Genomic DNA, 27,640 nt, shown 5'->3' with positions numbered 1-27,640 from the left:
CGCTCGCCCCGCCGCGCCGCGCCCGCGCCCGGGTCCCGACTTCCCCTCGCGACTTCCCAGCCCGCACAGCCCGCGCGCCCCCACCCCCGGCCGGCCGCCGCTCGGCCCCCGCCGCGCCCGCAGAGGCCGCCATGCGGCCCGCGCGCTGGATCGCGCTGGGCAGCCTCCTCGCCCTGGCCGGGCTGCTAGAAGGCCGGCTCGTGGGCGAGGAGGAAGCCGGCTTCGGCGAATGCGACCGGTTCTTCTACGCCGGGACACCGCCTGCGGGGCTGGCGGCCGAGGCCCACGTGAAGATCTGTCAGCGCTTCGAGGGCGCCGAGCGCTTCGCCACCCTGTACAGCCGCCGGGACCGCATCCCCGTGTACTCGGCGTTCCGCGCCGCGCGCCCCGCGGCTGCCGGCGCCGAGCCCCGCTGGCTGGTGGAGCCGCAGGTGAGCGAGCGGTGCCCGAGCTCGGGCGCGGGGCTGTAGCCCCGGGGGAGTAGGGGAGGTGGGGGGCGCGCTGGGCCGCCGCCGCGAGGGCGCGGGCGGGGAAAGGAAGCCCCCGCGTCTTGGGGCCGGGTCAGGAACCCCGGGTCTCCGATCCTCCCCGCCGCACCCCGTCTGAGCCGCAGCCAGGGCTTGGCGATCCGTAAGCCAACGCTTCAGCCGCAGGGGCCCCCGCGGTCCCCAGTGGGAGGGGGTTCTCCCCTGCCTTTCGGGGTAGATGTCTGCAGTGTCTCCTTCATTTCCCGACCGGTGAGGGGCGTGAGACGGACAGTTCAAATCAGCGCAAAGCCTCCTCTGGGAGCCCACAGGCGGTGGCGCAGGGCCTCGCCACAGTTTTTTGGGCCAGGGTAGGCGGGTGGGTGGGCGTTTTCATGCCCATTTTGCAGAAGAGGAGATCAAGGCCCAGGGAGTGAAGAGACCTGTGGAAGTCCAGTCAGCTGGTAAGATGGGACAGGTGTTTGGGCTTAGAAGTTTACCTCCCTTTCTACTACGGAAAAGCTCTTCTGCTGAGGCCACCTGAGTCTGAAAACCCCTTGTGCACAGGACATGGAGTAACTCCGACCTGTGGTTTTGCTGAGTTAGGACAATAAAGATACATAGTTTTGAAATGCCATGGCATAGTTATAAGCAGTGGGGAGACTGACTATCTTCAATTAGTGGGAAGGGCAAGCTAGTTTTGCCTGACTCTTCACATCTATATTATCAGACCACTTGGAAACCGTGTCATGAGTGTTCTGGGGAGGGTGACCCGACACTGCAGAAGGTCCCCAGAGGCCCTGCTGAACCTGCCTTAACACATCCTGTCTCTGCTTAGCTAGCCCCCTCTGCACACCCAGCCACGCTCCCTTCTGGTAGGTTCTCTGTCCCTCACCCATCTTCCACTATTTCCTATGCTGGCCCCAGCCACCCAGACCACCCTGGCAGGGGGCAGAGCTCCTCACTGAGCCCACTGATGGTCACAGCTGGCCAAAACCACTCGGGAACAGACTGTGGCTTTCAGGGTCTGCATTCAGAGCCCTGGGCAGTAATCCCTGTAATGTTGTCCAGATAGTTCTAGCTCTGAGAGCTTGACCAGGACTCATCCCATCTTGCACGTAAGTCTACTTCCCTTCCTGCCCGCATCCAATCCATAGCCCTCACCTTGATGTCAAGACCTAGGAGATCAGGCACGTGTGAAAATGCCATTGTAAATTGTACGCACATAAGACATATATTAATCTGCCATAGTTTGCCCCAGCTTCAAGCTCTCTCCCTGTCCCCCAATTCATTATGCCTCACGACTGTGGGCCTCTCAAGAAACGGATGACATAAGTTTTTCTCCTTGAGGATCTCCTGGATGGCTCGAGGAGACAGAACATACATGTGAGGAAGACACAGGAATGTGCGCTGTATTTCGGTTGAATTTGGAGCACATTTAATAATCACCTGCTGGGTGCCAGGAACTTAGGGTACCAGGACAATAGGGGGTGGCTCTTGTGCTGTAAGGCTTCCTGCTGTGCAGGTGAAAAACCCTGCTGGGTGGAGAGTGGCAAAACAACTGGTCCGAGCCAAGCCATGTGGGTTTGAGAATGTTTCTGTATTGACTAGCTGTAAAACTGGGCAGGTTATCCTGGAGCTAATAACAGGGTGGCATTGAGGATTTAAATGAGTGACTGTATAAAGTTCTCTGAGAGATGCCTGGCACATAAGTACTAGTGTTATTAGGACCTAAGCAAAGCCCATATTTAATAAAGGTAAACAAAGTCCTATTAGATTTCATCTCTCTTGGAGGTGAGAGGGGAAAGCCTTAGGGTCAGGATGACATTTGTGCAGTGGTTGGAGGAGGAGGCAGAATTCAGGAGACAAAGAGCAAGAGGACAGGTCCAAGCCTCCTGGTGCTTTGGAGGGAACAGCTAAAGGGAGAAATGCACATTCAGGGATTAGTGTGTGGGGAGTGGTTGGAGCTACTGAACTAGTAGAAGTAGGTAGGTGACAGTCTGCTTAGGTGTTCCCAATGGAGGGGAATGATGGAAAGGAGAGGGCAGGTGTGAAGGAATCATCGAGACTTAGTGAGGCAGAGCCATCGGTGCAATTCCAGAAAAAGTTGGAGCAAGTTGGGGGGTAGAACCAAGTCACAGAGGCAGAGGAGATCCTGGGCCCCTGGGGGGCAGGAAATGAGGACTGGCACTGGAGAGGTAAAAGAGGATGGGGAAGGAGGGAAGACAGGGGTCCAAATGGCAGCTTGAGAGTGGGAGATGAACAGTGATCTGGAAGAGGAGAGGAGGCCATTGAGTTCCTGGCTGGGGAGGTCAGAATGGTGGTGGTGGCTGATGCTTTTCCCTGCAGGATGGGTTCCTGACCGCTCCTTCCTTCCCTGGCGCCCCCACCCCTCCTCACCCGGCCCCGCCCCTCCTGGCCCCTCCCCCCACCCTCAGTCAGGAGCCAGAGGGTATCAGGAGGGAGGGAAGGAAAAAGGGAGGGAGAAAAAGCTGCAAGATGAGATGCAGGTGGGCTCTGGAGCACACTGCAGCAAACCTGACCTTTCTCCACCACCACCCCCCCCGCCCCACCCCCTGGCCTGGATCCCAGGACCTGCCTTCCAGCCAAGGTCCCCACTGCAGAAGGATGCTCAAGGCTCACTGTGGACTTCTGGCTGCTTCAGAGCACTTTGTAATGCTGAGCTGCCTTGTGCCTACATCCCCTTTCTCTGAAGTCAGCTTTACCGAGAGGCCCAGCAGACGGGGAGGAAGAGGTGGGAGGCTGAAGGAGCTTGCCCTGAGTGATGAGTCAGGCAGGGCTCTGCTGGCCCCTGGGGGGCTTCCACAGCCCAATTCAGAATCTTTCACAGCTGTCCTGTTTCCCTTGGGGGAAAAAACCCCAAATTGAAGATTGGAGAAACTTCATCACTCTTGAGCTTAAAACTCTAAGGTATTGGCTGCCCGACACCTGCCAGACCGAATTCATTCTGCAGGGTGCAGTTTACAAGGCTCTCCACATCCTGGCTCCTGGCTCCAGCTCCTGCCTTGGTTCTCACTCCTCCCCACCCTCGCATTTTCTGTTCTAGCATTATCCAGCTGCTGGCATGGCCCTCAGAAACCATACTGCTTGTCACTTCTACTTCTGTCCTCATGCTCATTCCTTTGGCCCCGAATCCCCTTTCTGTACTGTCCTCTCTTGCCCTCACTTCTTCCCCTCCTCCATCCTTTAAGACTGCCAAGGTATCCTCTCTTCTAAAAGGAGTTGCCCACCTGACTTAGCTCCACTGCTCAGGACTCTGATAATTTCTCTATTTTGTATTCCCCACATTGTTTTTTGTTTTTTTTTTTTAAAGACTAATTCATTTGTCATAAAGAGAGGGAGAGGGTGCATGAACAGGGGGAGCGGCAGGCAGAGGGAGAAGCGGGATCCCCACTGAGCAAGGAGCCTGATGCAGGGCTCGATCCCAGGACCCTGGGATCATGACCCGAACCCAAGGCAGCCGCTTAACCGACTGAGCCACCAAGGCGTCCCTTTGCACATTGTTTTGTAATGACCTGCTTATGGTCGGTCTCTTCCATGTGAGGCCTTGAGAGGACAGTGCTGCGTCTCACTCATCCTGCTTGTGTTCCTAGTGCCTGGGGTACACACAGTCCCTCAGCAAGGGTTGAATCAAATAATGTGCTGTTGGGCTCAGTCAGGCAGCAGTGGGTGAGACACTCGGCTTGAGCTTTCGTGGTGGGACCCACACTGCTGCACAGGCTTGCCCCATAGCTGGCCAGCAGCTGCTAATACAAACACGTTCCATGGACAGAGCTGGAACCTTCTTCTAAGTCCACCCTATTAGTCCCAGCTCTGGCTTCTGGAACGACCCCAAAGGGTTTAGATCTCTTCTTGGGACAACAGCTTTTGGTGTCAGATACAGGATCCCATGTCCACCCACAAGGGAAGAATTTAAATGGGATCTTCTGAGGGGCAGAAGGAGAACTCCAAAGCAAGCAGAGAAAACAGTGGGCTGTTGTAGTTTTATGTGGAATGAATGGGGGAGGGGTGCCTGGATGGCTCGGTCAGTTAAGCATCTGCCTTTGGTTCAGGTCATGATCCCAGGGTCCTGGGATTGAGCCCCACGTTGGGCTCCCTGCTCAGCGGGGAGTCTGCTTCTCCTTCTCCCTTCACACCTTCCCCCACTTGTGCTCTCACTGTGTATGTCAAACAAATAAGTAAAATCTTAAGAAATAAATAATAAGTAAATAAATAAATAGGGAATGCAGGAAAAGGCAAAAAAGGTGAGAAAATATTCCCCCCATTAGCATGGTGGAGATGCTTTAAAAAGTTTCTAGTCAAGACTTGAGAGACTTGAGAACTGCTCTTTTGTACGGGGAGCCCCAGACCTTTTCATCTCTCAGTTCCTTTCCATTTAATGGAAGCATTTTTGGAGAAGATATCAGTGATGCTTTACCAACGTGCACTGTCCATTTATGCTGGAGGCCGTCATACATGACTACCGTTTTATCAAGATGAACCCTGGATGCATCTGGCTTTGTATTCGGCGTACACTTATTTAATCTCACAAAAATACTCGGAGGTAGATGTCATTGTGTTCATTGTAGAGATGAGGAAATGGACTCAGAGGGGTTAAGCAATGCTCCCAGGGTCGCACAGCTTGGATTTGAACTCATGATTATGTGCTCTCAGTCCAATGCTCTTTGCATATATCACTTTGACCTCATAGTTGAGCCACCGCATTAATGGCCGTAGGTTATTAATTCTCGTCTTGTATGTGGGGTCTTAATTTCCACTCTATTGCTCATTTCAATAGTGAGCAGGACAAGTGGGAGCAGAAATCTGGCCTCGTACTTACGAGGCTTAGGTGTAAGTGGCTCTGGAGTGAAGGGTACATTCTGGTTAGCTATAAGAGCATTGTCCTAAAGGGCCCAGTGAGGCCATATTTCAGATTTCAGTAAATGCCTGGGAACAGTGATTGCAATTTAGAACTTGATTAAATTCTGGATCTTTAATTTCTATCAGTGGCTTCTCACCTACACACACCCTGAAACTGTCACACAGGCCTTTATTCTAACATCAGTCCCTTTTTCATTGTGTCAGAGAACAGATACATAGAAGACATCATATACTTGAATCCCTGTGCAGCAAACAGGACAATTCTGATACAGACTTTCTAGTTTGAATCCAGACTTGAATCCACACTTCCTGCTCTGCTGCTTATAGGCTATGTGACCTTAAATTCTTTGAGTCCTGTTTTTCTGATCTGCTCATTTGAAGCAGCAATAGTGTTTAACTTCATAGAGTGTTTGTGACACATGACCAGAGTAACACACATGAACCTATAGCACGGTACCTGGAATATGGTGAGGTCTTAGGAAATACAAAGGTATCTGTTTTACTAAGGTCTTACTTAGAGAGTGCAGGGGGGTTGGAGGGCAGAGGGAGAGAGAGAATCCCAATACCTACCTTGAACTCACAATCCTGAGATCAAGAGTCGCATGCTCTGCTGACTAAGTCAGCTCCCCTTTTTATTTTATTATATAAAAATATAATAATAAGAATATAAATAATACATATAAAATAATGATATAAATAATAAAAAATAATAATTTTAATATAAAATATATTTATTTTTATATTTTTAAGTAAGCTCCACGCCTAGTATAGGGCTTGAACCCACGACCCCGAGATCAAGAGTCATGTGCTATAAAATGTGTAAGACCTACACAAATACAAACACAAAAATGAAATGTTGGATTCGGCAGGTGACTCTTAAAATTCTACAACTCTCTTAAAACATAAACCCTCCATCTGCACCATCTCAAACACCAGGCTTGTATTTCACATCGTACAAGTGCTCAGAAAGAGCTTTGGTGAGAGATTGAATGACTAGATGGATGAATGAATGGATTGAGGTGATTGAAAGAACAAAAATAAAATTGGTGCCAGAAACACCTCCACCCTCTCTGTCCTGAGTCACCAAGAGGTGTGTTGTCACAAAACAGACAGTGAACAATGGCATTGCAGTCTGCAGCGCTGACTCTGGGCAAGCCTGGGAAGCGGCTGACTCAAAGGGATGATTCCAGAGTCAGTCACTCACAATTGCTTCCTTCCTTGGGTGCACATAGCAAAAGCACGAATCACCTCCACTCCTTTTCCTTGCATTTTTCTCCTCTTCTGCCTTTTTCTCTCTCTTGGAATTCAGTGTTCCTGTTGGATTTGTGCTCGTTCTCAGAAGCAAGGCCCTACATTGGCAGAACATCTCCAGGCCCTTTTGGCCCCAGACAGTTCAGTGGTGACATCTCTGGGCACCGTTCTTTTAGTTCAGACTGAAATTCGGACAGTCCAGGAAAGGAGCTAGCACTTACCGACTCCCTCACTGTGGACAAGCGTCTTCGCTAATTAACTCACTCCTATAACTAGATGTTGGGACCCATGTTTGAGAGTTTTGGACACTGAGCTTTGGCATGCTGAAGCCATTTACCCACGGTCCCACAGCTGCTGGGTGCAGAGCCTGGATGGGAGGTCACGGCTGCCTGATTCCCAAGTTCTTTGTGTCCTTCCTACTTGAGCATGAGGTCTTCCAGGGACAGCTTTCACGTTTCCTCTCCAGATTCCAAACTGATGGACTAGGGTTGTTCGCTTATTTTCATTTTACAGAATTCATCTAGTTCTTTGGATGATTTGTGGCTTTGCTTTGGAATCGGCTTCAGATTGTCCTCAGCTCAGTTACAAGCTCATGGTGATACAATGGAACTTTCCCTGAATAAAGAGTTTATTCTTCGGGTTTCAGATTTCTCTTCCTTTTAAACAGTCAGTGAAACTTCTGAAGTACAAGTGAGAATATGAGAAAATAAATCCTCCCACTCGCTAGGAGCTTGTGCTTCCTGTGATCTAATCTTACTCCTAGAATTGCCGTTGGATTGAGAATGTGGTCCCCCTTCATCCCCCTTCAAGTCGTAGATCATGTCTCCGGAGTGGCCGCGTAACTGATCGGCCCCATGGAACGCGGCATCTGTGGCAGCCATAATTTGTTGCCTGCTGATGCATCTCCTTGGCCAGTGAAAGGAAGGAGGAATAAAAGAGAAACCGACTCATGGTATGAACCAAAAATAGAAGCACCGTTAGTATTCCGGTCAGCTTCTTTTGACCCAGTGCCGGACAGCTTATGGCTCCCTCTGAAGAGGTCAGGTTGAGAACATCTTATACTTTGAATCAAGATAAAAAATATGGGTACATTTCATTTTGCAGAGTAAAGAGGAGGCTGAAATAGCGTGTGACAATAAAGGTTAAATTACATGTTCCAGTCAACTTGGACCTTAATTTTAGGCATGATTGGTTTTGAGTTTCGGTTGGCAGGAATGCTTAATGCTTTAACAAGGCCCTCGGCCCTGGCCTTCTTAAGGAATTAGGGAATTAGGAACTAACTTAGGGAATTAGTTAATTCCTTAAATCAACAAATATTTATTAAAGCATCTGCTATGTGTCAGGTACCGTTCTTGGCCCTGGGAACAGAGCAGTGAATCAAACAGACAAAAATACCTTCTCTTGTGGAGCTTACTATCGAATAGAGGACACAGGTGATAAATAAATAAAAGATATAACAAATTAAATAGTGAAAGTACTAAGAAGAAAAATAAAGCAAGGCAGGAGGATATGAGCTACAGGGAAAAGGTGATGTTTTCAAAGGGTTTTCAGGAAAAGTGTCATTGTGGAGGTGATTTTGGGTACAAACCTGAAGGAAGGGACAAAGCCAGTCATGCAGGTACCTGGGGGTTGGGTGTTCTAGGCAGAGAGAAAAGTAAGCGCAAAGGCCGGAGGCAGGAGTGTTCCTCATGTTTGACGAAGAGGCCAATAGGGCAAGCGAAAGATTCATGAGGAGAGTAGCAGGAGATGAGGTCCAAGAGGTGGGGTGGGAGATGGCAGACCATGTAGGGCTCCTGGGCTGTCTGTAAGGAACTTGGCTTTTACTCGTGTGAGATGGGATGCCACTGAGCCGACTTTGAGCAGGGGGGTTTTGACATGCTCTGACTTAAATTTTAATGGGATCATTTTGGCAGCTGCATTCAGAACAGGCTGTGTGGGTTCAAAGGTAGAAGCAGAGAGGCCAGATGGGAACTTCCAATACTCCGGCAAGAGACAGGGGTGGCTTGGAGCACTGGGGGTGGTGGTCTAGTTCTAGGTCTATTTTGAAGGAAGAGCCAAGAGGGAGAGAAAGGGAGGAGTCGCAGACAACTCCAAGGACTTTGGCCAGAACAACTGAAAGAATGGGGCTGCCGCGAATGAGACCAGGATCCCAGAGAGGAGCTGGCGTGTTAGCCGGGCTAAGTACGAGATGCTTCTCCGTGTCCTTGGTGGAGCTTCAGGTCGGGCCGGGAGCTCGCTGGGGGTTTCCTTACCACCCTGGGCACTCTTCCAGGCCTGTTTTCACATGTGATCTCACATAATCCTTATGGCAGCCGCAGGGAATTGGTGCTGTTGTGATCCTCCTGGGGCAGAGGAGGCTACTGAGGCACAGAGAGGGTGGCTTCGTCATCCACACTCACACAGCCAGGAAGGGTAGTACTGGGGCTCTCTGACATCAGAGAGCTCGTGGAGCTGCCTGTCTTAGCAAACCTGTTAACGTGCGGGATCTCCTATTTCCCTCTGCGGAGTGAAGCTGCTCTTTGCAAAGTTCGCATGCTCACTTATCAGGATTTTATAGAGCAGAAGCACATTCCCAGCCCACAGCCGCATGCCCACACTTGAGGATGCTCATGGCCCTCAGGGGCATCCTCGTGCTGAAGCCACGGTGGATTACAGGAGCCGGAGGTGCTGCGCTGGGCCAAGGAGGTTGTTGCCCCCCTTTTGCAATTGTGCTCTGCTCCAATCCACCCTGAGTCCATCCTGTGGCCATTATGCAAACAGACATTTTCCAAAGGGTTGGGGAAGGGGGATCTTCTAAAAACCCTTGTCAGGGAGCAAGGATCACTGAGTCTCAGTGTGGCCAGGATGAGGGAGGGCTCTTGCTTTTGTGGGGTGTGGAGCTGTTGCAGCTGCAAGTGGGCTGGGTGCCCTGTACGAGCCTCAGGAGAGTCCAGCTCCTGATCAGATGCCAACTGCCCCCGGAGGTGGGGATGTGGGGGGCAAGAAAACCACACCCTCCAGAGCCCCACCTCTGGAACAGAGAGAGAGTACCCGTTCATCCATCCATCAGCCCTTGAGAGCTTGAGAGTCCCTCCGGTGCCCCCTGCCTGGTTGCCCAGAGTAGGAGAGACAGCTGAACCCAGTACATTCTGTCACTTCATACCCGGGGAATGTCACACACCCTGCTTTGGGACCGGGAGAGGGCCTTCGCTCCAACTCAGCACCTCCCACGTCCTTGAAAGTATAGAAATTCCTTTTTTCCTTTAGGACTGTTCGGAAACTGATGTCCTCCATCCCCATGCAAGCTCTTACCTTTGCCCTCATGTCCTAGGTCACCCGATATCCACCCAGCCTGCGAGCTCCCACCGTGTCTGGGAGATGGTAGCATTGGTTTTAGGAGGTCCTTGTATCATTATTTAACTATAACCGAGGGAAGAAGTGGACCCATATCCCATCAGTGTTTTGAGTGAATTGACCAGGATGCAGGACTGACTGGACCGCATAAGGAAATGGCCACTGTCGATGTTTCCAAAAGACTGGTCATCTGCCAAAATGTCAGGGTGCATGGAAGCCTGGGGAAGGGAAAGGTGAAGTTATGAACCACCACTGGTCTTTTCTCATTCTTGAGTATCTCCAGTGTGAAACCATGGTGCCCAGGATGGCAGATTCCTCCTTCATGGCCAAGGGCACCATTTGGGGCCGTTGCTCTTGGACCTTCACTGGACACACCTGCCCCCATGATCCCTTCCATCTGCACCTGGAGGGCCAAGCTCCCCTCATCTTCCTCTAGGCCTCTGCAAAACAGCTTCCGCACTGGTTAATTTTTCCTCCCGCATCTCTAAACTTACTCCCCTTGGAAGCCAGAGAAATCCTCTCAGATCATCAAGCCCGTCGTGCCTCCAACAGCCTCCCTGGAAAGCCTCGGGGCTCTCCATTTCTCCTCATGTAAAGATAAGTCCTTATCATGGTCCCCAGAGTGCCCTAGAGTCCTGCACACGCGTCTCCCACTTCCCACCCAGCCTTATCTGGTGCCACACACATTGCAAGGCCTTCACCTCTAGCTATTTTGGATCATTTCGATGGGGGTGGTGGTAATGCTGTTTTCCTAATTCCTGTCAAAGGACTTACGTACCTGCTGTTTGGTTTTGCATTTTGTCTTCCTTGAAATTCCCAAATAGGGCAACTTCCCAGAATATTCTCTAAGCACCAGAGCTCACCATTCTTTGTTAGTGCGTCACAGTTACACATCTTTGTGGGACTGAGTGCCACCCAGTGAGACACGAAGTGCCATGAAGGAGAGTACAGGGCTCTGGTTGCTCACTGTCCGAGCCTCTGTCTCTAACCCAGGGACCAGCACCCGTTTACTGTAAATGGCCAAATAGGAAGTATTTTAGGCTCTGTGGGCCCTAAAGTCTCTGATGCAGCTATTCAACTGGGCTGTTTTCGCACAAAAACAGCTCTGGATAATAATCCGTAAATGAGTGAACATCACTGTGTCCCGAGGGAACTTTATTCATGAACACTGGTGCTTGGCCGGATTTGGCTCCACAGGCTGTAGCTTGCCGCCCCTGGTTGAGCTTCATGCCAGCGCTTTGTAAGTGATGAAGAAATGTTGCTCAGTGTGGACCACTTAGCAAATATGGATTGAACAGTAACAGTGTAATTTGAAACGTGGGCAATCCTAGTCCTCTTGCATCCCGGCAGCCCTAGATCTGGACCCGCAGACAATTTTCAGCTAATCCTATTAATGTATGATGATGGCCATCATTTATAGTAAGGGTTTTTAGGATTATAGAAGTAATATATGCTTATGGTAAAAATATTTTTTGAGCATTTTAGAAGTATATAAAGAAAAGGATCTCATTTCTCACAGACAGTTGAGTGTGTGTGTGCGCGCGCGCTAACATTTCAAAAATTTCTATTCACAAAGAGATGCATATAGGCTCTCAGGCCTTTCATTCTAGTCAACAAGATTCAGCACCCTTTTGGACCCCGGAGCCACAGCTAACAAGACACTCAAAGGACCGCCATACCCTTGGAGTGAGAAAGTGAAGGGGCTCTTCATGAGTGAATTTGCACATGAATAGAAATAATTTATTTAATTTAGAAATAGAAGACCTGGGGGCCTGGGTGGCTCAGTTAGTTAAGCGTCTGCCTTCGGCTCAGGTCATGATCCTGGAGTCCTGGGATAGAGCCCCGCGTGGGCCTCCCTGCTTAGCAGGGAGCCTGCCTCTCCCTGTGCTCCTCACCCTGCTCTTGCTCTCTCTCTCTCAAATAAATAAAGAAAATCTTAAAAAAAAAAAGAAAAGAAAAGATATAGAAGGCCTGGGCCCTTCAAATACAAAGTCTACTTTATCATATTTTTTCCAGTCACTGTCTAGATAACTCAAGGGTAGCCTAAAATAATCTTACTTCTTGCCCCTTCCTGTGCTCCTGAGCAGGGGTGATGCTTGTCCTCTTATGGGGGACTCACTGGCCTGCCCAACATCAGGAACCCAGTTAGTGGCAGAACTGACTAGTCTCCTCATTTCTAATCTGGGTCTTTTCCTGAGCCCTGCTGTCGTATAGTCTCACATTTAGAAGAACTTGAAGAAGAGTGACATTTGGGGCACCTGGATGGCTCAGTTGGTAAAGTGTCTGCCTCCGACTCAGGTCATGATCTTGAGGTCCTGGGCTCGAGCCCCACATCAGGCGCCTTGCTCAGCAGGGGAGCCTGCTTCTCCTTCTCTCTCTGCCTCTGTCTGCCGCTCCCCCTGCTCGTGCTCTCTCCCTCTCTGTCAAAAAAATATGTAAAACCTAAAAAAAAAAAAATCTTAAAAAAAAAACAAGAGCGACATTCATAATTCATAAAGCCCAGGAGAAAAGGTTGAACAAATGGAAATGGTTTTGCCTGAGGGCAGATTTACTAGCTTCAAATCATATTTATTATACAACATTGAGAAGCACATGCTGTCTCTTTTGTGCTGAAGACACACGGGTTAAGATTTAATAGTTCGAGGAGGGTTTAGTTTGGAAACAAATAAACCATTTCCCCACAGTGAGAGTTACTATGCTGTGGGAAAGGCGGTAGGGCTGTCAGGTCCCCTTCTCTAATGGTCTTCCAAATGGAGGGTAAATCTGTCAGTCGGCTTCAGAGAAAGGCTATTTCTTGTAGCTGTCATCTTGTGTGGAGACAGGCTCTGAGCCTTTCTCAGTTTTCCAACAAGGGTGACCCCATAATTGGGTTGACAGTGGTTATATCGCAGGCTGTGGCTCATGGACCAGGCATGGTACTGTTGGCTTTTGCTGCTGTCAGTATTGGGTTCCATTCTGCTCCTCCATTCTTGCCACAGCCAGCGCCTAAGTACCTTCTCTCATTCATGTACGTAATAAATGTGGTCACAGTCGACCAGAGACCAGAGAGTATCATCCGTGACTTGGGGTTTAAGAGGTAGGCTTAGACTGCATCTTTTTGTTTGTTCATTTGTTTAAGATTTATTTTATTTATTTGAGAGTGAGAGCGAGAGAGAAAACACAAGCAGGGTGAGTGGGAGAGGGAGAAACAGGCTTCCCGCTGAGCAGAGAGCCTGATGCAATCCCAGGACCCTGAGATCACGACCTGAGCCGAAGGCAGATGCTTAACAACTGAGCCACCTGGGAGCCGCACCCCCCAGTTGCTGATTGACATTGTGATGGGTGTTGCCATTCTCGTCCACATGGAAACCATTTAGTGAGTTCTCAGTACCAAGCCAAGAAGTAGGAGTCTCAGACACCGCCCTGGAATAAGACACAGTCCGTTTCTGCAGGTGTCTTGTTACTTAAGTCAGGAAGGCAGATCATGACCATCACTGAATTCTCTCCTTCTAGACTGTTAGCCCCAAAGGGGCAAGGACTGAACAAGCATACAGAGTGTTTAAGAGGGTGGCACTTGTAGAGAGACACAATTGGGTTGAGTCCTAACTCTGTCATTTACCAGCTCTGTGACCTTGGAAATGTTACTGAATTTCGTGGAGCTTAGTTCCTTCTCTGTGGCATGGGCCTAACAAATTGTCCCCATTCCACCGGTGGGGGTTGGGAAGATGGTGTGACAGTGTATGCAAAAGGCACTCCCCATTGTGTCCAAGCACTCAGTATGCATACATTAAGCATGCAGAATGAACAAGTAACCTTTGCTTCCCAGACCATGCCAGGCCGAGGGTCACCATGCTCCTGTTGGCCTTAGTATTATTTCTCAAGGGGTTTCCTGGCCTGAGCCAGGAAAGCAAGAGGTCAGACTCTCAAGGTGGCCAAATGCAAGAAGACAGGTCAGGCCAAGCAGATGCAGAACCAGTGCTTGTCAGTGTCGTATGCAACTTCGGCAAAAAAATTAAAAAAAAGGTCCCAACACTAACTCTAAAGTCCTGTGTAACCCTGGATTTCTCTAATAAAACTGTTGAGCTGGTCAAAAGCAAAAACAAAAATCCATACTCCTGCTCCATTGCTACCTTCCTTGTGACTGGTCTCAGCTTCTTCTCAGAGTCCTCCATGTTCCTTTGCCCATTGATATGGTCTTTGTTGGGGAGCTCGGTAGAAGTTCCTTCTCTCTGCTCCATGGGGTACCCCTCCAGTCTGTTCCCAGACTTCTGGAACCAAGACAGACCTATCTCTTCATCTTCTGAAATTTAATCCAGGTGTCTGGAAGGTTTCATGCCTATAAGGTTCCTGCCCCAACTCCCACAGGGGACTTGCTGGGTTCTCCTGATGCTTCAGGCTGGTTGGCATATGAATCACAGGCTTATGCAAGCTTATTCAGGTGAAGGGCAGGGCTGTGGTAATAGATCCCTAGTAGATTCACAGACATGGGAACAGAGATACACACAGGCCTCCAAGGAACCAGAGCTGGGAAACTTCTAGAAGTCAAATGGTCTTTTAGTCTTCAGGGTCTCTATCCTCCTCTCCTAGTCTTTTCACAGCTTTCCTGCTTTTCAGTGAGTCAACCTGGCTCTCAGCCATAAACTGCTTCACACTGTGATTGTTGTCAGTCTCTGAATTTCTTGGATTGAAAATCCGAGAGAGTGCCCTCTGATGGGCTGCTGGCCGGATGTGACTGGCAAGGAGGTGGGTAGGAGGGGGTCATGTGGTAAGAAGTGCTTTCTTTCAGAAATAGTTAATTTAGAAATAGAAATTAGCTATAGCATAATGATTGATGAGGGCTGAGATCGCCGGGTTGTCTGGGAGACCCCAGTCTGGGTAGCCATATTTGACTACCCAAGGGACCTTCCCTACTTGATGGAACCAGCTCTGTGTACCAACTCTGTGTGTAACTCATGCCACAAAGGCCCCAAGGTGGAATCAGTCTCCCAGGACTGGGAAAGTTGCGATCTTGGGAAAGCGATCTTGGGAAGGTTGTTTGCACCAGGGTCCTGGAAGGAAATGGATGGAACTCTTCACATAGCTTAGCCAAAAGAATGGAATGAAGAAATTATTTCCAGAGAATTAAGGGAGTCAACAAGGTATGGCAAAGCTGCTAGGGCCTAGCCATTTACAGAAGGCTGTCACCCTTCCAAGCCTGTGGGATCAGGTGGGAGCCTGGTTGGTGCCATGACCACTGAGAAACTCAGTCAGAGCAGCCAGGTGGGGGGCGGGGGGAGCAAAGGAAGAAATACCCCGGTCTTTCTCTCTCCCATCCTCCCCTGGCTGCTTCAGTCAGAAGCCAGAGGGCATGAGAGCTCAGACGATGTGCTCCCTAAAAGTCAGCCTCCTGGAGCACAGAGCAGGTGGAGAAAAGTGGAAAATGGATGTGGGAGGACAAAGGGGACCACCCAGCACGGGAGGCTGTGAGGTCGGGGCTGGGCCCCAGTAGCCAGGTGGAATGCAAGTAGAGAGGAATGGTGGAGGCACCCCCTAACCCCTGAGGTCACAGGTGACGGGGGTAGGGAGGAGGGGGGCAGTGCAGACGGAACCAGGGAAGCAGTCACACGATCTCCATGTAACTCACATGGTTGGGGACGGATTAGCCTATTTTGGTTGAAGTAAGGGAAGACTTGAGGGAAGAGATTGGAGGAGTTTTGGGGAGGGGGGTTGTGCTGACAAATATGCCCGTTTGTCATTTAACCAGGAAATCGAGGTTGCTGTCAAAGACCTTAGCGTAGTGAGATATGCTCAAAAGAGTATAAATAGCAAAAATGGGCTTCTGGTTCCATGTATGGATAAGGCAGGAAATCCATGCTTACACACATCTGTGACCAGACTACTAACGGGTCCGATAGGCGGCAGGCTTAAATGGCCCTATGGTACTCCGCTCTCTCCCTCGGTATCATCATCGGCGCTCCTGCAGCGGGAGGATAATGCTCTCCGGAATCACAAGCATCACGTGAATCAGTAAACCCAGCTGGGGCACTACCCTAAGGTGATTCAAACATTTGTTTTTAGGTGTGGGATTCATGGGGACCCCCCCCCCAGCACCGTTCATCAGCATCACCTGGGATGATAGTAAAAGTGCCCTCGGAGCCCCACTCCACACCACGCAGTCTGTCCCTGGGGTGAAGCACAAGAACAAGGACCAAGGAGCTTCTGATACAAACAATTTTGAAACCTACTAATTTAAAGAGCCGTCCCTGATTTCTCGTACTGGCCATCTGGGCAGGAGTTAATTTCAGCAGAGACTGATGGGATAAATGAAACGCTGATACAGATCTAGCCCCACAGGTTCTCAGCTCAGAATCACCTGGAGAACTTTAAAAACATCCTGATCCCCAGCCCTCTCCTGACCCCAGAATTCCTATTTAATTGGGCTGGGGTGAGGCCTCGGACATATTTTATTTAAAGCTTCCAGGTGATTCTGATGCGCAGGCAGACCCAAGAACCTCTAATCTGGTCTGGACCCCAGAAGGTGGAAAAAATTAGAAATGGAAATGTCTCAGCTTAACGGACTTTTCGGAATTCTGTACCACACAGTCACATGCTAAGAATAATTGCTCTGGAAAAGAACAGAGCAGAGAGTGGAAAACGGGCTTCAATAAGTAGCAAGGCAGGAAACCCAAGAAGAGCGGGGATGATGTAACCTGAGGAGGGACTGCACTTCTGGAAAGGTCTTAAAGGAGTCGGCCCACTTTCGGGCGGCTCCTGGAGGGGGTTTGAAACTTGGCACTTTGTGTGAGAAGGAGCCTGTGGGGAGTTTGTCCCTGAGGCCAGCGGCCAGCCTCCCCTCAGGTGTCCCCTCCCACTGGTACTGCTGTTTAGGTTTGGTGCATTTTTTACTCCCTCCCTTCTATTGTTTTTGTTTTTGTTTTTGTTTTTACACTTCCAAGAAAAAAGAAAAGCCTGCAATGGAGCTGGAACAGAACTGTAGTCTATCTTCTGCTCTGTCATCCTCTGACTTAGGAGGAGAGAACCCTTCACTGGTTGCCTTTGCACCCCTAGGGTTCAGGGACATACCCTGAGCACCTCCAGGGCTTGCAGTGGCTGGAGCTCGAAATGCCCGCTGCTCCCTGAGGCAGGAAGGTGTGTGAGTGGCCCTGGGGGCCCAAAGGAAGGGTGAATCACCAGGAGGAAGGCCCGAGAGGACTGGGAAGCCCGCCTCAGTGCTGAAGGGCTGGTCAGGAAATGGAAAGCCCTGCATTTCTCTTTCCGAAGGAAAAAAAAAAAAAAAGAATTAAAATTAAAAAACAAAAAAACAAACTTACTAAGTCTTCTAAAGCTGTTTCTGTTCCCAAGAGGATAAAGAATATTTTGGATGCCAAACAGGGAGGATTTTTTTTTTTTTTCCTTAAACGGGTGGGTCAGAACTCTGTTTATGCCTTTCCCGGAGAGCTGCAAGTTCTTAGGGGTTATTCCTCCTCAAATATCCTTCTGCTCTCCTGGTCCCACCAGCCTCCTGCTCCTTTGCTGAAAGGCAGCTTTCCCTCCAGCTTGGTATTTTCTGGGGTGAGGGCATTCGCTCTGGATTCCCCCAAGGCCTCAGATGTGGTTGATGTTGCTTCTCCTGTGCGTGTCTGTGGAGAGGGCCTGTTTTGCACCAGCCAGCTCCGGGTCTGATAAGATTATCTGATGTTCCGACTGTTAGCAGCACTCCTGTTCCTTGTAAGGAGGGGCCCTCTCCCTGCTTGGAGGTGGTCATGAAATGATAGCATCTTTTCAGTGTGTGTGTGTGTGTGTGTGTGTGTGTGTGTGTGTGTGTCATAGATCAGGGCAGAACCAGAACTGGAACAGCACCTGTTCAGCCCTTCGATTACTTAGTTCTTCTTGAAAATAAAACAACTCCCCAAATGAAATAGCCTCTTTGTCCCCACAGAGTTAGGTAGGGGCCCCCTGGGTCTCTCCTGACGATAGGATCGTGTCTGGATCAGCCCTGCAAGTGCCTCTCTAGCCCCAGCCCCAGATCTTAGCCCCAGCCTAAGACTCTCCCCCAGGAGGAGAAACTCCACCCTTCCCGAATCACTGCAAAGTTTTACAACTGTTTAGAATCCTTCTAGATGACTACCTTTTCCACATAGCAGATCCCGGAGCAGAACTGGAGAACAGGCTGTTCTCTCCGGGGCCTCTCTTTCTCCTCTGCAAACCGGAGGACAGGAGGGGCACCGGCAGACTGTTGTAGGATGAGATCATTCTTTCAGCGGCTACCAATCGCTCCTGCTGCGGAGGGCCCCTGTGCTGGGTGCTGGGACCCAGAGATCACTGGCCATGGGCTGGGACTCTTCCATTCAGGGGCATAGACAGATGGGAAAACATGGTTTCAGGGCCTGGCTACCTTCTCCCCACTCTGTCTTTGGCGGTCAGCTTGCTCAACTTGACTATCCCTTGTATCCCCCCTCCTGGGCCACACCCAGCTACTCCCACCCGGCACCCCCAGTCCAGGTCCCCTGAGCCTGTCTTGCTTCTCACCTGCATACAGTCTCTTTGTGAGCAGTGCCCGTAGCCCACCTGCCGCCCTCGGCCTCTGCCCCCCGGCCTCTGATGCCAACGCCCTCTGCCCCCTTCATCATCACCAGTTCCTTCTCTGCATCTGTCCCTGGACTGTGGGCCATGTCTGTGGATAGGACAAGTACAAAAATGACAGTCCTGGCCTACGCAGAGCTGGCCTGGCCCATTAGTCCTGGGCGGCCTCCACAGAGCCTCCCTTTCCTTCCAGCATCTTTCCTTGCCTCTCTCCTGAATTCCCTGGCACAGTGAGCCCCAGAGGCTTGCAGACCTTCCCTGGGCTCTGCCTGCATGTCCCCACTTAGGGCAGAGAACTCCCCAGTCCCGGCTCCCAACACACCTTTTCCTCCTCCCCCTGTGCTCTCAGCAGAGGTTCCGTCATCCTGGATCCCGGGCTGAGGCTTCTCCATGTGCTCCCAGAAGCATTCCTTCTGCTGTCCTCCCCCTCACCCCCCCCCAATGCCATCAGTGCTGTCGTCATCATCAGCATACTAATCAGTCACCACCTACCTAGAAGCTACCATGCCCAGAATCTTCATGATGTTTTAGGCAGACGAAAGTATGAGAGATTATCCTGATGCCTGTGGAAATTGCCGTCTGTAAAAATGTAAGAAGCAAATGCACAGGAGCCTGATCTCCACATGGACAGCCCCCCCTCCTCTGGATATCTCTTTCTGTTGGATCCATCATGTGGGCTCTTTTTAATACTAAACTATGTGACTAGTTGTAAGCGTCTCCCACATTCCCATCCTCCTGATCTGGTCATCCCAGCCCTCTGCAAAGCCTCTGTGCAGCTCTGTGTTCTGGAACATTCTATACCTCTGCATTCTCTCAGGGCACACCCCCTCTCCCTCTGCTACCACTCTCTCACCTCTTGGCACAGTCCCCTGACTGGACTTGCGGGTCTTTGCTGGGACTCTCTGTTCTTCTGGCCCCATTGGGTCATCTGTCCCGTCAAAATCCTTGTGCTGTCTTGATACCAGGAAGGCAGTGAAGGGGGCGCCCCTCTACCTGCCAGGCCTCTGAACGGCTTCAGAAAAGGTGCTTGTGAATTCCCAGGGGAGTTGAGAAGCGAGCGAGAGGAAGGAGGAAAGAAGGGAAAGCAGCAGCACTCCCTGCTGCCGACTGCTGCAGCTTTAGGTTTGTGTTCTGCAGACCGTTATCACTGTTCACAAATAGCTCCTCCCACCACACTCGGTGACAGACTCCACTGTGGCAAATCTGCACCAGCTGACTCAGGTCCCTGAGGCTTGCATGGATTTCGTAGCCCAGAAGCCCTCAGGGACTCAGTCGGTGTGGTGGTGCTATTCCCCTGAGATGCCTCCGAGCCCCCAAATGCTCCTTGCACACATGCAGACCTCAAAGCACCCCCACTCCCAGGGCCCCATCCCTGGGTTGTGTGTGGGGGCTGGAAGACCATCTTTGCTGTTCCCTGGGAGCCCTGCTTCTTGGCTGAGGGCCTGCTCATCGTCTGCCTTTACCTAAGACTTCTCCAACAAGCCGTCCATGTCTGCAGTCCACGCTTGCCCGTATCCGGTCACTTTCACAGTCTGCCTTCCTTCCCGAGCCCTCAGTGGAAATCGCCCTTTGAAGTCTTACTAAGGATTCTCAAATCATCAAAGACTTTGCTCATTGTCTCCATCCTTCCCTTTCCTCTCTGCGGCGGGGGCCACACTATTGACCTTCTCTACCCAAAGCTTTCTCCTCCCCTGACTTCTGATGTGACCCAAGGTACTTGATTCTCCTGCAGCTCTGTCTGTGTTTCCCATGTCTTTTGTTCCCCGCCTGTCCTCCAGCATGGCCAACATGTGGCTCTCATGCTCCCTTCCTCGCCCAGAGGCGTGGGCTGCTGCTGGCCTGGGGCTGGGGCTTTGGAGTCTGAGAAGCTGGCTATAAACCTCAGCCTGCCACTTACGTATTGGGTGACCTTGTCTCTATCACTTCTCTGAGTTTGCACTTTCCTGTGTGTCAAACGGAGATAGTGCCTCGCCCCTTGGATTATGTGAAGAGTAAATGCCCCCATGGCAGTGCTTTCCAAATTGTAATTATTTGCAACTTGCTTATCTGAGGTGATGGGGATCCTGTTAGGATTAAAAAGATGCTTTGTGTAGAGGCTTTTCCACAGTGCCTGGTGCACAGTGGGCACTCCCTGGTCGAGATAATTTTCCGATGGTGAGTTTTCTGTGTATCAGATCACTTATACTCTGCTTCCTACTGTCCTTTCCAATTCAGCCTTTTGCTTGTCCTTACTTAGAATCCTATTTTGGGGGGCACCTGGCTGGCTCAGTCAGTTGAGTATCCGACTCTTGACTTTAGCTCGGGTTGTGATCTCAGGGTCGTTAGATCAAGCCCCGTTTCAGGCCCTGTGTTCAGCAGGGAGTCTGATGGAGAATCTTTCTCTCTCTCTCTCTCTGCTCCTGACCCCTCCCCGCCAAATAATAAATCTTTTAAAAGAGAAAGAATCCTATTTTTACAGGCCGCTGGTCTCTGCCCCCATGCCTTGGTCTAGAAGTCTTGTTAAGACTCACTGACCTTTCTTTGTCTTTACATTTATGGAAGTCTTGTGTATCCTTCGAATCCTGCCTCAGCTTCTGTCTTCTCTAAGAAGTAAGAAGTCATCCTTGACTGCATTCATGGTGCCCTTTCTTCCTTTGGAATTCATTCACTCTTTTTATCTCACTTCTGCAGCATTTAGGGTAATCTTCAGGCACCGTTATCTTGGTTTCCTATTTAACTTTGTATCTACGTCTTGTTTCCCCAAAGAGATGGTGCATTTCTTCATGTTATGAAGGTCTAGTTGGAGGCACATAAAGCAGTGATTAAGGTCACCAGCCGTGGGGCTGGGCTTGGCGTGTTTGTGTGGTGTTGCCATCCCTCACTATGTGACCTAGACTAGGCTGCTTAAGCTTGATGTGCCTCAGTGTCTTCATTTATCCAAAGGTGATAGCAATGCCATAGTACCTAGTTTTTTGGTGAGTTTAAATGAGTGAAGACATAGTATAGCCACTTGCTGTTTTAATACATGTGAAGTTTTCAGAAGAGGGCCTGGCGTGTAGTTCTTAAGAAGTATTGATGGGGGTGTGGGGTGTGGGGGTTACCCATGCTACTGCTTCCTTCCCTAGTCCTGCTCACATGTAATATATGGTCAATAAATATTGTTGAATAGATGGGTAGTTCCCTTCTAGTCCTCCTTTGCGATTTTTTTTTTTTTATGATTTTATTTATTTGAGAGAGGAAGCAAGTGCAGGGTGGGTGAGGGAGAGAGGGAGAAGCAGACTCCCCACTGAGCAGGGAGCCCGATGTGGGACTACATCTTAGGACTCCAGGATCATGACCTGAACCAAAGGCAGACGCTTAACCGACTGAGCCACCCAGGTGCCCCTCCTTTGCAATTCTCTAAATTAGTTTTTTTTTTTTTTTAAGATTTTATTTATTTATTTGGCAAAGAGAGAGATCACAAGTAGGCAGAGAGACAGGCGGGGGTGGGGGGTGGGAGAAGCAGGCTACCTGCTGAGCAGAGAGCCCAATGCGGGACTCAGTCCCAGGACCCTGAGATCATGACCCGAGCTGAAGGCTTAACGCACTGAGTCACCCAGGCACCCAATTAGTTTTTTTTTCTTACATGCATGTTGGCAGGAACTCTGAAAGTCTCCTTTCAGTTAATTCCCAAACAGAAAGAAACCCCATGGGTTTCAGGAGCTTTTACTCTCTGGTACAGAGACCGACTCATAGAGAGAAACCATTTTTTTCTTGATACTAAATTCGAAAAGGAATTTATTATGATTATTTATGGAGCAGGATGCTGGTGGAGGGGGAAGAGTTCATTTTTCTAAAACCTACTTAGCATGTTGTGATTAGGGAAAAAAATTTCCATTAAACGCAGGAATTGTATCAAATGACGTGGGCAGCCCAGGGGGACCAGGTCCACAGGGAGGTAGAGCACACAGAGTGAGCTTTCTACCCGTCCCTTGGTCCAGAGGTTCCGCTGGGAAACCAAAGAGCAAGATTAGTGGTGCGTGCCAAAGGGCAAGTGTAACCCAGAAATGCAATCTGAAATTACCTCTTACATCACAGGCGTATTTTTGTCTTCAGGGAGCAGTGTTGTCCGTAATTTACTATAATGGCAATAACCAGATCATTAAACTGTGTCTGCAGAGAACATGGAAAAATACACTGCCCTTTACACGATCATGTCTCAAAGAATATATTTGATTTAAATCAAATCTCTAAATCAAATAAATCAAATACTCTATTTTTGAATCTCTAAATCTAATCTCTACATCAAATACTCTATTTTTAGTCCAGTTTCCCATAGGTGAGTTTGGTATTTTAGTTACATACACACTCACATTCCTTCAGAAAGGGAAGCCTACCGAGACCCATGGGCTGTTCTGTAGAGTTAAGACCAGTAATGACGGGGAGCTGTTATTCTGATTTTATTTAGTTATTCAGATGGTTCTTTAATAAGTGACATTCAAATACTAGTGAGCCTGGGAGCAGAAGAAAGTTTTGTCATAGGTTAAAAAATTGTTATAATACAAGAAGCAGGAATTGCAAGGGCATGTCTGTCAGTGAGGTCAGTGAGCAGACTAAGACCCTGGGATTTAATGTTTAATAAATGATATAGTAGAGGGGCTTCATAATACCCAATCTGTGTGTATGCGTGAGAGAGAGAGTAAATTACCACAGAGAAAGGGCGGAGTGTACATAGGGAGTAAAATAGGGAACAGCCTCTTCTGCAGCTACTTCCAAACACCAGGGTCCTGGGATACTAGGAAGGAGTGTGTGTGCACCAGAGAACCAAGCCCTTCCCCACCCGGGCGCTGGGAGGGCTGGTGCCCTAGGGACTTTACTCTAGAGCCCCGGCTTCAAGTGCAGGCGATCCAGGGGCACCCTCTCTTCAGGGAACAGGATGCATCTCAACACTTGCTCTCTTCTTTCAGATCGATGACCCCACCAGCCACCTCGAGGAGGCGAGTGATGAGGCTGATGCCCTCACCTCTGTGAACAGCCTGGGAAGCCAGCAGGCCCTCAGCACAGATTACTTGGACTCCGATGACCAAAGCGGACAGGTGTACCCGGTTTCCCTTAGCGATGATTTCCAAGTGGCTACGTTCGCGCTCACAAACGCAGCTCCCATGGCCCCGTCCTTCCGCGAGCGGTGGTACCGGGATCTGCGCAGCCTGATGGAGCGGGCCCTGACCCCGCAGTGCGGCGGCGGGGCGGACCTGTATCTCCTTGCCGGCGCCGTGCCCTCCCGCCGCAAGGTCAAGGACAGAGTGGCCATCCCCGCGTTCGTCTGGCTGGCCGCCTGCTGCGCCGCGCCCGGGGCCGGCTGGGCCATGGGCTTCGTCCAGCACGCGCGCGACGGTGACATCATAGAGGACGTGATGGTGCCCGAGCTCGAGAAACTGCTTCCGTCCAGCCCCCGGCTGTTCCAGGACAACTGCGGCGAGGCCCAACAGGACACGGAGAGAATGAAAAAAATCCTGGAAGTGGTTAACCAAGTCCAGGACGAAGAGCGAACGGTGCAGACCAAAGAGGACGCTCGTCCTCTCTCCGGCCCCCAGGGCCAGGGCTCCGCGCCGCTGCCTCCGGAGCCGGCTGAGGAGGGGAGGGGCCTTCTGGGCAAGCTGATGGGCCTCCTCGCCACCCCCGTCATCAAGCTTTTCCAACTACTTTATTACGTTGCCGTGGGCGTCCTGAAGAACATTATGTACGTCCTGTGGTTTGTTACCAAGCAAGTGTGTAACGGCATAGAAAGTTGCCTTTACCGCTTGGGTTCAGCCACCATCTCCTACTTCTTGGCCATCGGGGAAGAGTTGGCCAGCATTCCCTGGAAGGTACTCAAAGTCACCGTCAAAATCATCAGGGCCGTTCTCCGGATCCTTTGTTGTCTGCTGAAGGCTGTTTGCCGCATTCTGGGCATTCCGGTCCGAATCCTCGTAGACGTGGCCACTTTCCCCATGCACACCATAGGCGCGGTTCCACTTGTGTGCAAGGACATCGCCATGGGCCTGGGCGGCACCCTCTCTCTGCTCTTTGATGCTGCTTTTGGCACTATGGGGAGCCTGTTTCAGGTTATTTTTAGTATCTGCAAGAGGATTGGCTACCGGGTTACTTTTGACAATTCAGGGGAGTTATAGAACTCAAAAACACTAGCAGGGTCCAGTTACATTGAATTTGATTTTTTTTTTTAATAGAGAAAGCTGGAATATTTTGTCTTTACAATGGGTTTCTGTTTGCTCTCAATTACATTATATCTTGGCCTGTGGTAGGGGTATTTGCATGTTTTGCAAAGGAAGATGGTATAATTTAGACTTGACCAAAGAGAGATGTTGAGAATGGGATTATGGGTAGGTAGATCATCTATGAGATATGGGCAAACTTCCAAACCATTAGAATCTTCCTTCACTCTGCTGCTAGATGGACCACTTGAGATACTCTGGTGTTCATTTGTAATAACTAGGAATTACAGAGAAGGGAAGAATTAGGAAGGAGACAACCTTAACCCAAAGAATTTCTGAGAGAGTGGGGTGTGAATCTTGTTTCTGTTATGAGGTGTGAGGTACAACTTATATAATGTTGCTGGTCGATTTGTTTTCATTTGCTTCTCTTTCTTTCTAACTCAGGTGACCTTGGTGAAGTGCAGACATGCTTTCTTGTTAAAATAACTTTCTTAGGGACAAAGATTTGCTAATATCCCTGAGCTTTCCATGGCTTTGAAGGACGTGTAAGTTTTCATGTTTTTTGTTTTTGTTTGTGTGTGTGTGTGTGTTTAGTTTTTTTTTTTTCCCCTCCCAAGATGAGTTTTGCTGCATTTTTTTTAAGGTAATGATAAGCATTTTGTGTTAAATGTGGCATAACAAAGTTTGAATGCAAGGGCGAAAATTGTTTGCCCTTTGAACAGTGTAGCACAGTCCTCTGGGGCATAAAGAGGAGAGTACAAGGGTCAGAACCCTGCTCTGAGTAGGTGGTGTAGGTTTGAGAATCCTTAGCTAAGCTTGGATTAACTTGACGTAGATTAAGTCTCTGGCTGACAAGAATGAGCTCAAAGACTGATATGTTAGCCAATAGGAAAATTTGTACTCTCCAGCATTCTAGGTCAGTCTTTGTTATGCATCAGACAAGTACTCATTATAGTAAAATACTCTGACCTCTATCCTTAAATGATTGTTTTGGTATAAATGTATACAGAAGAGCCACAGAAGAAGAAAACAACTATTCTATCCATTTCAGAAAAAAATAAACAACCCATATCCATATATAAGTTTATGTAAGCATAAACTTGATTAAGAATCACCGTGTCTTAGGAAATTCATTTTATAGTGTGTTTGAGGCTAGAAAACACAACGCTCCCATTAATGCAATTTTGATTTGGGAGCTAATCTGATCAAGCACTCATCATTTTAAATCTTGTCCTAAAGGAGAAAGCAGCATCTTCCAAACTGCTCTGCCTTCCACAGCTGAGATGGAATCATCTGGATTTTTCTGAACATTTTAAAGAGTTGCCATGAGGTAGAAATGGGCCAAATGTAAAATACTGACATTGGGGTGTAGAGTACCATTCATCTGATAGTTAGTTGTAAACACCTGGGATCCAGAAGGCAACAAGGAGGGAATAATGGAGAGAAACAATACTTCCAGAAGGTAGGTAGATCAGAAATGTGAGTGTAGTGAGTTCCATTTTGGAGAAAAGGAACTGAATCACACCCAGAGTAGATCAGTTGGTGAGACAGTGTTGGGGATTATGAACACCAGACTGTTCCATGGTAGGGGGTATCACACTAGACTTATTCAAGAATCTTAAGCAGCATTTTAGCAACACTTCTGTTTGTGAGTGTGAGACTCTGTAGTGGGCCTCCCTTCATTTCAGCCGTGTGGAGGTACATGGAAGGGTGAGGGTTTGCCTTGGTACTGTGGGTCAAGAATCCTAGGGGATGAAAGGAAGGGAATCTTTGAAGCCACCAGATAGATGGTCTGGCCAAATCTTCAACTGATAAAGAAACGGAGGCACAGGGAGGCACCAGGCTTGTCTTTAGTGTCTCTGCTGGCTCGTGGCAGATCAGGAGCCAACGTCTTTCCCACATGTCCCATCGCACCTGGGATGTCAGATACGGCGGTGTGTGTGTCAGTACTCAGCTGCCTCCCTGGGTTTTTTCCATCATCCAACCAACAGAGCCCAAGCCCTGGCTCATCAATCGGATGGATTGAGCCTATGGGATGAAACCGTCAGCCGTCCATGCACAGCACCATGCTTCCTGCCCCCCCAAAGAATGTTTGTTCCCTCACAGTATGTATTTGTATACTGATAGGCCCAGAGAGGACATCTATGGAAGCTTGAACCCCTTGGCACCAGGCAAGGAACAGGGGCATCCAAACCGCCTCTTGAGAGCCATTTGGAAAAGCCTTCTTTTCACTTCTAGTTGTTTAGTGTCTTATTTATTTTTGTGTGGTCTTTTGTGAAATCTGGGAACGGATAATAAGGCAAAATAAACCCTTAGGGTGAGGTAGCTGAGCCTGATTTATGGGCACTGACACCAGCAGGTGGCTGGATGGTCCTCCCAAGCTGCTTTGAGCTTTGAGGTGAGAATTTGGATTGATGACCCCTGTCTTTAGCTTGGAAGATTTTTCTGTCACTCTGTTATGTTCTTGGGCCCTGGGGAAGTCAGCTCTTCATTATTATGGAGCTAATTTCTAGTCTGTGGATGAGCCACACCTTTGGCCCCCTCCCCTCTTTTCCATTGTGCCTTTTGAATGTTGGCTTCTCACTCCCCATCAGCACTTCTACCTACATGCAGACTAGGGAGTTGGGAGAAGGACCTAGAATGAAGCACTCACCATTCCGTCGGTCATTCATCTGTCAAACATGGATCCCATCCAAGATTCAAAACCTTAATTTGAACATGAAGTTTGCAGAGACCAGCAATACATGGACCCCGTCTTGGAGGAGTCCAGAAACCTAGTGGAGCGGACCCACGGTGCCGTTGACCGCTGAAACACAGTGTAGGAGTGCTGCAGAATCCGTTCCAGCACGTGCTCCCTGGAGCACAGGAACAAAGCCCACAAGACCATGGAAATGAGGGAAGCCTTAACAGAGGGTGTGACAAAAGTCACCTTGACATTTTCAGGCTATGTACAATGCTGTGCACCTTGCAATGCTCAATAAAGTAATCATTGACAACTCA

At 49.5% G+C, this 27,640-nt stretch overlaps 1 protein-coding gene across 1 annotated transcript; it reads left to right on the top strand.

Moving 5' to 3' along the window:
* The first annotated feature begins 7 nt into the window (after window positions 1-7).
* Window positions 8-27,640, top strand: ENDOD1 (endonuclease domain containing 1). Its single transcript, XM_044258275.1, has 2 exons — window positions 8-431; window positions 23,396-27,640. Exons 1-2 carry the CDS (start codon window positions 132-134, stop codon window positions 24,596-24,598), a joined length of 1,503 nt encoding a protein of 500 aa, XP_044114210.1. The 5' UTR covers window positions 8-131; the 3' UTR covers window positions 24,599-27,640.

Source organism: Neovison vison, chromosome 7 (assembly GCF_020171115.1).
Source record: "Neovison vison isolate M4711 chromosome 7, ASM_NN_V1, whole genome shotgun sequence".
NCBI classification, from domain to species: domain Eukaryota; kingdom Metazoa; phylum Chordata; class Mammalia; order Carnivora; family Mustelidae; genus Neogale; species Neogale vison.
This window is presented reverse-complemented; position numbering and strand designations above follow the sequence as displayed.